The 12,041-nt window shown below is 45.5% G+C and overlaps 1 protein-coding gene across 1 annotated transcript; it reads right to left on the bottom strand.

Annotated features, from left to right (window-relative positions):
- Window positions 1–1,518: 1,518 nt before the first annotated feature.
- GSG1 (germ cell associated 1) lies at window positions 1,519–9,214 on the bottom strand (the record flags this gene model as incomplete). The annotated part of the gene is made up of 6 exons (XM_080363599.1): window positions 1,519–1,834; window positions 2,907–3,018; window positions 3,142–3,294; window positions 6,057–6,104; window positions 8,739–9,057; window positions 9,197–9,214. 6 exons carry the CDS (start codon window positions 9,212–9,214, stop codon window positions 1,519–1,521), a joined length of 966 nt encoding a protein of 321 aa, XP_080219725.1.
- Window positions 9,215–12,041: the final 2,827 nt, after the last annotated feature.

Raw genomic sequence — 12,041 nt, 5'->3', positions numbered from 1 at the left:
CTTCCAGTCTCCCCACACTTCCCTGTGAGTGGCAAGGTGGTGGCAGGACTTTGACACTCTGTCCAGATGGGTACATGTACCATGGGTTTGCTCTTCTGGGCTTTTGGTGCCTCTCCTTGCCATGTCACCCCCTCTCTTCTCCTTCGCTGCATCTCCGTATAAAGCTTCCAGGATAGCCCTTCAGGATTAGCTGCGAGTCCCAAGGCTGGTCTTTGGGCCCTGCTCTCTTAATGTCAGAGCCTGTGAACAATTTGTATCTGTTCAATGGTATTTTTGTGTAAATAGCTGTGTATATATTAGCACAACTGTAGCAATGGCTCTAGGCCTGGCATTTTCCTCTAGGCAGGGTTTAGTGTTTATAATATATAGTCAGTTAATACAGCTGCATAATAGGGATTGAAAGTGTGAGGACCAGTAACATATGAGGATTAAACAGGAGTGCCCCTTCCCCCCTGTCTAGCCACCACCTTGCTGGGAAAGGTGAAGTGGCTGTTACGTGAAGTAGTTATTCTCCTGAGGTTCTTCCTGAGAGAACTGATATTCAGGTTCAGTGACGTTAGCTCCTCCATAATGTGAATTCACCCTGCCCACACACAGACACATCCCCACTGTGAATGAAGAGTCTATCTGTATATTGTTGGAAAAATGTATTTGAACTGTGAACTGCAATGGAGCAAATAAATACTGTGTACAGCATCAGTGTGTCATGTGAACCATTGTTTCACCTTTGAGAGATTATGAGTTTGCTTGATTTGGGGATTGTTTGTGATATTTTTACAATGGGGAGAAGGGGACAGATAAAGAGGAACAAAATAAGCAAAAGCCAAGCCAAGGATTCTTAAAGATTGTGGAGAAGCACAGTAGAAAGAGACAGACAAGAAGTACCTCAGAATGGGCAGTTTTGGGGGAAAAAGCAAGAAGGGAGTATGTGGGAATCATTACAGATAGAAAAGATGAGAGATATGTCTGAAAGCAACCCCCCATTCCTGCTGCAGCAGCACTTTTAATCTGGAGGCAGAGAGAAGAGGAGGTTGGGCCTGGAAATGAGAAAAAAATAAGGTATTCAGAGGGGATTACAGCCAATCAATATGAGCAACAATGCCATTCACCATAGCACTGAACCCAGAGGGTTGCTGGAAGGTCAATGTGACACCACTCAAAGAGGCCCAGCACAGCAATTTGCCAGCCGGATGGTGCTTTCTGTTTATTCCCAGGTGCAATACTGGTGGGATTAAGACATTTACCTCAGCTCTGACAGACCTTGGGTGCACCTGGCACCAGCAACATGTCCTTCCAGTTTTACCCTTCCCAGCTGAGGACACCTGTCAAACTGCAGTCACGGAGGACCCACCCTGCTACTGTTGGCACTGCTTTTGTTCTGGCCCTGTGCCCACCTTCTCACTTCCCAAGCATTAGAGGAAAGAAGTTCCTCAAGAACTTGCTAACAGTGGTGCTACTGTTTGGTTCAGAGCTCTTGTGCCTCCCAAACCCCACTGCTCTGTCCCTGCGCACTCATCCCTAACAGCGCTCCTCCCCGATCGTGTGTCCCAAGACCTCATCCAGTTCCAGCTCTGGTTCTCGCTGTAGCACTCTCTGCTGCAGCTCAGAGTAGAAGTCGATTCCTTCAGAGACTGAATGGAGGGGCTTGTTGTGGGGCTCATAGTAGCTGCTTATTTGCTGCTGTATGAAGCACTGGTGATGCTGAGGCTGATCCTTGAAGCTCCCGTTGTAGCCCTTGATGTGGGTCCTTTTGAACTCCAGCACTGTCTTGGTGTAGGTGTTGAGAGTGGTGACAGCAGAGGCCATGCAGCAGGTGAAAGAGGCCCAGGCCATGCTGCAGAAGAGACACAAGAATAGCACATGCTGTGAGAAGCCAAGTAGGGTAAGGAATTGACCTGCATGCAGCGTGATGTACCCTGATTTGCCAGGCAGAAGCTGTTGGGCATGGACATGAACTAGAAATACTACGGCTCATAACATTACAGTTCTTAGGGGTTATCCCACCACAGGATGCTGCTTAGATTGGTGGGGTGAACACTGGTCATCCTTGACACAGGAAAGCGAGGGATGCAGGGAAAAGAAAAAGGGCAGCAGGAAAGTCTGTAACTGCACAGCTTGGAACCAAGGTCTGTATTGCAGGGCTGCTCAGTGTCTTCATGGACACGAGGCATGTCTACTTGAGCATAACCAGGCAACCGTGCTGACATTTGATGTCCGCAGCTGGCACGTGACACTGAAGTGTTTAAGTCTTAAGAATCAGTGTGGTCACCATCAGTACAGCATTACAATTTGAGCCTTCACTTTCCATGAGCACTTGCAAAGCTCAGCCATCTGTTTTTCAAGTCAGTTGTGGCATAACAGCTGCAGATGGCTCCTTTAGCCTTTAGAAAAAGGAACCCTGAGCCACCTGCTTTTTGCAGCTGCTCTTCCTATTACAGTGTCCACATCTTTAAGCACGTGTCTAGGTATGGTGCTTCAGGAATATGTCCTTTGGATTTGGTTAGCGAAGGTGCCAAACCAGCATGCAACTTATTTAAACTGCAGAAAAACAAGGTGTGTTTGAGAACATCATCGCAGGTGTGACACTGGCCTCTGCACACAGGGAATGGCTGAGATCGAACAGGGCAAACCAGCATTGGGCAAACGTGATTAGTCAGCAGGCACTTGTTTAGGTATGACCCCATTGTTTTGCCAGTCCTTGGTAGCTACTCATTTAAGTAACTCAGCCACTATTTGTTAAAGCAGGGGATGAGGCAAAGACAGGAGATTAGCAGTAGGAAAACCATAGTACACCTGTCTTTGGAAACACGGAAGGTCAAGAAGGGAGGAGGTGGGTTTCAGCAGGGTGTAGCATGAATGAAACTCAAAGAGCTGGGGAGGTGAAGATGGCTTCAGAGCTCACGTACTAGTACGCCCAGCCATAGTCCCATGAGTGCGGTCGCCAGTCCTCTGGTCCCAGATTAACTGTTGCCTGGAAGACTTGAGAGTACATCATGTGTGCCACCATCCCAAGGAGACCTGACACAAGAAGACAAGAAAGCAAGGAATTTACAGTGGGAACCAGAGCTGCATATTTTTGCTTTATGTGGAAGAGGAGGCTCTCCTGCTGCTGTGATTCCAGATCTGCAGAAACACACTTACCTGACAGCACCGAGGAGACAGCAGCGAAGGCATTGAGCTTCAACCCACAGACGGGATTGCCGGTATGGAGCATTTCCGACATCAGGAGGATGAAGCTGATGAGCAGCAAGCTAATGTACAGCATCTCTGATCCCAGTGACAGCCACAGGATTCCTGCCAGGAACCAGAAACTCCTCACATCAATACAGGAGGGCTTATTCAAGGGAGAATACTTCCACTTCCCAACCCAACCATGGAAGGACATCCTTTGGAAAGAAGGGAAATAACGAACACCCAACAGCAATCCCCCCAACTTTTGAGCAAGGGCTTAAAGGATGCTGAAGGGGACAGAAAGTCCATCACAGAAGATGTCTTGGCTGGTCTGGCACTGGGAAAGCTGAGAGGAACTAAACCAGCTGTTTGTAAACAAGGCAGCATTGTTCATAAATAGCAAGGAAGACACCGTGGGCAAAAAGCAGGGTGAAAGCTATTGAGCACATGATCTAGTGTTCATAGGTTGGTTATGAACACATCTGAGCTGGATGTGAGAGTGTTCTTTCCTGTTTGTGTAGTGACCTTCACAGTAGGTTTCTAAACACAACAGTAGAAACAAATGACTTTTAACCTGGAACTTAACTGGTTAAGAAAAAAAACAATATGGAGCATCCTGTGGCAATGACTAGGACCTGGCCTCTGGAATCCAGGTTATCCCGTTTGCAGGCTTGTATTTCTTACAGAAACCCCAATTAAAACAAAACTATATTCCTTCAGGTGGATATCCAGCTAGTGAAGTAACATTCACCACTCACCCTACTGCTTGAGCAGAGCACAAGTACTTTCATACCAGGATTATCAGTGGGACTGTGACACCACAGTCCTCATCTGAGTTTACTGTGCAATAGGACTTGGAAGAGAATAAGTCATTCTGCAATGCTGGGCTGTGGAACAGCACAGGATTCACTGATGAAGAAATGTTAATCTGCCAAATGAAGCAGCACTGTGAACACTACTGTTAGCAAGTATTAATGGCCATGGAAGAGACATTCAACTGGGGAAAAGGAGCATGAAGAAAATCCTCATTAATGTGGCATTGACTTGACTACTCAACATCATTAATGCCATAGAGTCACCCAGCTCTTTAGCAGGAAATGATGAGCTGCATTCCCTGCTTAAAGGATCTGGCTTGCTTGCTGCAGCATCATCAGGAACAATATTTCATTAGAGGTCACTGACAAAAGTGTCCTGGAGGCTGCAGGCAGCACACATGCACAGAGCTCTCTGCATCACTTTCCCTGTGAGATCAGGCTCACCACATACACCATGTTATCTGGACTTGTAATGCTGCCTATGTAACGTGGAGCTGCTCTGCACACACCCAGCCCAGCTTGCAATGAGTAGCCACACGACCTTCTCTAGTGCTGGCTCAACTATGTAATGATGGCTGCACTGGAGGCCAAGGTCATTTTAAGATGATGCCATGTGCAGGAAGGGGCAAAAGCAGGTGATAGAGCTGTTAAGACCACAGTGTCACTATAAGTGTCATGCTTAAGCTCACAGTGATCTTCCAATTAATTTGTAGGAGCTCAATGTCTCACAGGACATGGCCTTTCTACCAGTGTTGGGCTGCAATTAGACAAGGAGCAGTAGGAAGAGTGTGAAGGGGGACAGACAGAAAGATTTACAAAGACACATAATTGGTTGCATAAACCTCCTTTCTTAGTAAAACAGTCTATAAATAAGACATTGGAAGCAAAAGAGGCAGAAGCCTGGGCAGGGAATGAAGCACAAGGTAAGAAAGCAGGAAAATGTGTTGCTACTCCCTGTGAAGTGAGAATTTTATGGTAAATGCAAGAGTTATTCAGTAAATACAGTTAAGTAATTCATTTCATGACAAAGTGGACTTCAAAATGGTCTTGTAACACCAGCAGTATTTTAATTGTGTGAAGACTATTTCCCAAAAGAATGAGCAGGGGAGGCTTTTCTACCCTGCTGTTGTGCCAAGAATGACCGAGGTTAATCTGCAGAGCGATGCCGCTGCACTGGACCCCTCATCTGGGAATGTACATCAGTTTATAAAAGCAGGTCAGGAGTTTACTGGTGTTTTTAAAATGGGGGAAACAAGGCATGAAAAGAAGATGAGCTCCCCCAAATTACTCATCTCCCTGCTGGCTTTTGCGATTGCCCAGTATCTGTTCCAGCCCTTGCTCTCATGTCTTAAACACTGACACATGTTCCTTATCCCAGACCTTTCCCTTCACATATGAACATCCTCTGAAATGATTTGCCTCCAGCTCCCACCTCAGGCAATACTTATCAAGCCCACACCAGTTGAAAAGCTTTCAGTAAGTAAAATCTCCATTGCATATGTACACATACATCCAAGTATGCTGAAGATAACCCCAGCACAATTTGAAACGTGACAATGACAGGAGGGGTGAGCTCTCCAACCCAAATGAAGTTTTACATTGATGAGGCAAGGACTTCACCCTGAAAGTGTACCTTTCAGATGTCCTGATCACTTACCACAAAGTAAGAGGTGATTCAGCATCCAGAGTCACCACATTAGACCCCAAAACTGAAGCCCCGGGTCAACATGTAGCATACATGGGAGGGACTGTCCTCAGATGACATCTATCCCCTTCCCACTGACTACAGCAAGATGACAAGCTCAGACTGGGCAACTTAGTATATGAGACAAATCCCACTTCATATGGGAGAGGGTCTGAGGTTTCCAGCACTGACCTCACAGATGAAAGTGGTTTAGGCAAACATTTTGGAGGAAATCTTGGCTCTTTTAGCAACCATGAAGCCAGGATTTCATGCCTAGCTCTTTGGAGAGCCACTCTGGTGTCCTCACACAGGTGAAGTGTTGCAGGTCTTCCATTCCAAGGAGATACACTGGGCAGCTACAGTGAGGTATGGGGATTTGCTCTTACCTCTCTCTGCTGGTGGTGAAAGCTCAATAAAGCTACGGCATTTCTCTTCTGAAACATAAAACCAAAGGTATTAGTTCTGCATAGCTCGTCATCCCTGAGTCTACCCATTAGATCTTTTCACCTCTACTCTCTTTCTGACCATCTTTCCAGACCTTCACTGGTGCAAGGCAGGAGAAGGCAATGTCTGCCTGGAAAACTAGAAGTGGTCTTTACAGAAAAAAACAAAAACAAAAACAACAACAACAAAAAACCTTCAGCAATTTGTAAATCCCACAAGCCTCTGGTGAATATAAAAATCTGTTGCTACTTGTTCACAACATTACTGTTGGTCACCCCTATTAAAGATGTAGCTTATAACAGACTGCAGACCCACTGGCTTCTGCTGGGGATGTGAATTCCCACTCACTCCACCCTCAGCAGAGCAGTTCTAGCACTGCTTCCCAAAGAAAACAACAATAAAAAAAATCTTCCCAAGTGAAATGCCGCATGTCAGAGATGTTGAGTCCCTCTTAAGAGGCAGAGAATCACACAGAAATATGGTCTTCTGTCCTCACATTTTAGGCATGCTATTTGGACAAATGGTGTTCCTATTTGCTTTGGCTTTTTATATTGGCCAGATGCAAACTATTGTCTCAGCTGAGGGTCCATCATTATTATCTGCAAGTCTCTCTTACTGCATACTGCATTACGGCATTTGAGGGTCCTCTCCTCTCCTTGGCACAGTGTTTTCTCCCAGAAGTATCAGCCTGCTGTTCTTCATGTAAGAATCTCATTTTCTTAATTTCTATCCCCAGTTCTAATCTCTCCCAATCTCCTGTATTACTTCCGTCATCCACAGCTCTCAGGATGCTACCCAGTTTAGTGCCATCTGCAGTCCTCATTAACTTGTGGTTTGCTACTTCACCTTTAATGAGGTTATTCAGTAATGGCTCATCTAAACTGATTTTGAGATTAGCCTCAATAATGAAATCCTTTATCCAGCTCAACTCAAACCCCTTTTTCTTATGGTAGCTCCTTATTGTTTGTTATTGTCTCTTGCTTCAAAGACCCACAGCAGTGGTTGGGTTGCACTCAATTTATAGGAAACAGTGGACTAAGGCTATGTGCTCTACCCCATGCTCTGCTGCGATCCAGATGTAACGCACTCTTTATATTCCTTCAGTCCTCAAGGTTATTCCAGGACTGCCTGGTGACCAGACAAGTCTTTCAGAGAAAGCTGTCAAGGGATGCAGTCCCATTCCCACAAGCACCATGGAAACACACCCCTACCCAAAGCAGTCCCAAATAAACACGTCCTTCCACAGCACGTCTGGAAATGATCATAATGAAGCAGCACTCTCATTAGGATATGAGAATTTCAAGCACATTCACTCCTGCTCCCACCCCCCTTCTGTCTGCTTTTATTCACCAGTTCTTTATTTTCAGACTCTGACAGCAACAGATAAGGAAATGAGAAACGCTACACTAGAATGGCGGCTTAGTTAAAGAAAGTGAGATGTTAGTGCTGGGGGAGAGCTGAAGGAAGGATGGTGGGCTCAGGGGAATGAGCCTGATGAAAGCAACTTTCATCACTGTATCTTTACATATAAATCTCCCTGTTGGCCACCTTCTGGGTCAGTTCTGATCCTTGATGTGTGTGCCAGGCTGTAAAGAGCATCTGTGTGCTGCAGAGTATCCACCTGTGCTGGTGTGGCACAGCTTTCAGCAGGACTTCAGCAGGGCTGGATGGGAGCAGCTCAAGGGTAAAGTAAGGCACCAAAGGTGTCTAGTACAGGTTGTGCGACTGGTCCCTGGCACTCTAGGGTTTGCAGTGCCAGTCCCACATGGTCAAAAACCACAAATGAAACCTGTTACAATATCACAAAAACAACTGAAAAAATTACAATACTGCAGGTCTAATCCTCAGGTCAATTTGCCTCTGAGCTTTACAGAATCACGGAATGGCCGGGGTTGGAGCTGACCTCTGGAGATCACCTACTCCAGCCCACCTACTAAAGCCGGTTCACCTAGAGCAGGTTGCACAGGACCTGCATCTAGGCAGGTTTGGAATATCTCCAGAGAAGGAAACTCTTTAGTTCTTCTGGATTCAGATCTTCCAGGTTTTCTGTATCTATAAGGCTGTACTTCTCTGTTTTTTGGGGTTTTTTTTTGGTTTTTTTTTAAGAAAAGCCCAGTCCCCGTTCAATTCACAGAACTGCTCAGTTTGGTAATTTAAGGAGAACACCAACTATTGCAGTCCTCATAGTGATGATTAAATTGACAGCATTGCATAAAATCACACCGCTTATGTTTCTGAGGGGACATGTACAAATGTGCCCTGGAGAACATAAAGTAAGCTGTGTGTAGGAGTGGAGATATGAGGAAAGGGAAAGGAGGCTCACCCCAGTTTACATCAGGGCAAATGATGCTATCAAAAAGTCACTGCCACCACTACCACCTCTTGCACTTCACAGCCCCCACTCCAGGCCAAAGGGCACACCAGAGACAACCATTCTCCCTTGTCCCCCTCTGTAAACATGCTAATGAAGGACAGAAATATAATGACCACAGCAGTGCACAGGCCTTATGCCATCTAAGAAAATGAAGTTCTCCCAAGTGTTGTCAGCCTCCTGCCTTTCATTTCCAGACTCCTGGGGAGTAAATATAAGGGCAGAAGTTGTGGTTGCCTGGACAAGATGCTACCTGGCCCTTCCATGCTCTCTTCACAGGAAAGCCACATCCCGGTGTGGAAGTATCTGAAGGCAAAGCGGTCATCCCCGGTCTCCCAGCTGTAGTGCACCACCTCCTGGGATGAAACATTGCTACCCTCTGCATCAGGGGGCATGGGGACACCGATGCACTTGGTGGCTTTGCTCTTCCCACACAAAGGCTTGGGCACTTTCTGGGTCCCGGTGCACCAGTAGCTGCCAAGCAAGGCAGTGGTGGAGAGGGTGAGAGCCAGCAGGTTCAGGATGACAGCCAGGAAAGCACGGCGCCATGGCAATCCCTTCAGCAGCTCCATCTACAATACACAAACAGGAGGGACTATCACACCAGCTGCTTGTCCTACCTAGCCTTACGAATCCCAGGTCTTCCCAGCGTGCACCTGTGGGGAGGGTTTATGAGTGCTCTGCCCTCCTCACAATATCCCAGCAGTTCACCCAGCATGGAAGAAACATTTCCTGAAAGCCAGGGTGGTAGAGCAATAGGTCAGCTTCAACCATTTCAAAGTACACTGAACATCTGTACCGGTGACCCAGTAGACACAGTGTGGCTGAGTGCATCAGGGTGTGTGAGCACATGAGCAAAATGAGAAGGACATCATATTCACTCCATCTCAGAAGTGGTAGGGAAAAACTGTTGACCAACTTCCCCAAATACCATTTGTTGCCTTTAGATGGGTCCTGATGAATACTCTGTCCAACTAAATGTACTTGCTGCCGAGTATCCCAAAACACTCTTTCAAGAAGTTCATGACTGTACCTAGGGAGATAGCAACTGTATTGATTTCACAGTGGGGAAAGGTAGCAAAATGCTCCCAGATCACTGAAGGCCATACATCAAAGAGGCGACCTGCACAGGAGGGACACCCAGGTATCCAGACCTGGCAGCTTGAGAACAAGCCTCAGAGCAGTCCCTCCACCTGAGCAAGCACTGCTCTGCACATTCAGAAATTTGGTAGGGCGATAGGATGACAGTGTCTCTGCTCTCAAACAAAGTGCCAAAGGTCTTTTTTTTAGAGCAAACATTGTCACAAACACTCTTCTCAGTTTCATCTCATTGGAAAAAGTAATTCAGAAGGCAGTTTGTGTACCAGGGTCCTGCGGTCTTTCTCACCCACAAGGAAGCTTAAGATTTTATGGTTCCTGCAAAACCCTGCACTGACTTTTGAGAAACCCAACTTACTGCTCCGTGGATTGATTAGATGTCATCTACCCACACATCAACTTACATATAATCAACGCATGCCTCTTCCCACATGGCACTCCCTATGTTTGGCACAACTTCATCCAGATACTCCCACCCTTTCCTATTTATGACTGTCAAAATCTATTTGCCCATGGATAGATTCGCTTTGTACAGATATTGCCTGCTGCCAGTCCTCTTCACATAACTGGTTGACTCACACAATGTTCAAGGTGTGACAAAGGCCCTGCATACTGTGGACACTACTATAAATAAATTATATGAGACTAAGCTTTGCATTGTTTGTGACTGCACTGCAGCTAAAAGTTGTGCAGTTAGAAGCATTTGTTCTGCTAACCAGCAAGCTCGAAATTGTGGTCAATAATGTGCTGAAGTTCCTCTTGGAAAGCAGGACATCATTAGCACCTCCTCACAGTGAGAAAAGCATGCCTGATCCAAAATATCCTCATTGAAGGCAAGAAAATACCAGGTCCCGAAAAATCCCTGCATTATTTCATGCTCTGGCTTTTCTTGTCTTTTCACCAGAGCATTTCTTTCAGCAATGGAGATGCTGCACCCTGGAGATGGTAAAATGTTAGTGATATCATAACTAATGACTTCATGAGCTGAAGCATGTTGGATATCACCATTTTCATAGAGCAGATACGTACTAGGAACACTTAATTATACGAAGGTTTCGGCCTAAGGTTGGTGGCCAACTCCTCACTGAAATTTTTTCAGTGGAAAATCTGGCTTATGACTGAAAAGAAAATTATACAAGGTGTTTGAAAAGGATGGATCCAGTCTCAAAGTAGCATATTTCTTACAAAGGGTTTAATGAGTTACCTTTAGTAATCCTTTGAAACTCTATGCCCCACCCTTTCAAGTGGGAAGAGTTTCATTCATGATTTGTTTACAGTTGCAGAGATACAGTGATTTCAGGTTGGGTCCATCTTTTTCAAACACCCTGTAGATAAAATTGCTCTCCTCAAAAACATGATATTTCACCTAAAAACAGAAACCTTCAGCACACAAAGTTTTTCAGTTTTTCATCAATGCTTGATTATAAGATTTTCTGTCATTCTGTTTCAGTTTGCTCATGCTTTTTTTTTTAAGAGAAAATCTTTCCACTCATAATATTGACAAAAATCATTTTTTTAAATTTGAATCTTCAGTAGTGGGAAAAATATTCTCTTCAGTTGATTTATGATAGTAGTTGAAAGGCCATATAATTTCAGAACAAGTGATAAGGAAAAAGGCAAAAAAAAATACAAGAAACAAGTGAGTCAGAAGAAGGAACTGAATCAGGGATGCAGAGGACATGGGGAATGAGAAGCAAATCTGAGCTACTCCTTCATGAGAACATTGTCAGAAAAGTTTCCATCCATAAAAGGCAAGCACTTACTGACAATCACTGATAGCCCCAAAAGAAGAGTTGAATTTACCTTGGCAGCAAGTCCTTGAAGTCCTGTTAATTTGGAGGAGCAATGCAGAAATGGGACTTAGGCTTTGTCTGCTGTTTTGCTCATCTCTAGATACTCCAAGAAACCAAATTGCTTCAAACCCTCTCTCTCTCTCTCTCCTTTGTCTCCCTCCCTCCTCCCTCACCCCCCCATCTCTAGTGATTATTAAATGCTATCCCTCCAGCCAGCAGCTGTTTTATGGAAAATGGTCATTTTGTAATCCACAATGCAATCACAGCACAGCTGTTCTGGGAGATTATATGGGAAGTGATTGGTGCCACAGGCCAGGATTAAGTGCAGAAGTGGTGACCTGTATTGACTGAGCAGAAAGTTTCCTTAAAACACAGACAGATCCCAACCATCTCCATACGGTGCCTGTTTGGGAGCTTGTATGGAGCGAGCTGGTAGCTCTCTGGCCAGCACTTCAGGGAATGAATGACCTTACCTCAGACACTACCAGCACCCTTGGTGTCAGGTCACTTCTCACCCTGCACACAGTCTCAGCAGAATGGCAAAGAAGACAAGTACCCACAGCCCTGGGGTATCTTTCTGGCCAGACCCAACAGTCGTAGAAAGGGGAGAAGAAAAAAATGGGGAGAGGAAAATTTATGCAACTGAATCTGTTCTGAGAACTGAG

Source organism: Nesoenas mayeri (assembly GCF_963082525.1).
Source record: "Nesoenas mayeri genome assembly, chromosome: 1".
NCBI lineage: Eukaryota > Metazoa > Chordata > Aves > Columbiformes > Columbidae > Nesoenas > Nesoenas mayeri.
This window is presented reverse-complemented; position numbering and strand designations above follow the sequence as displayed.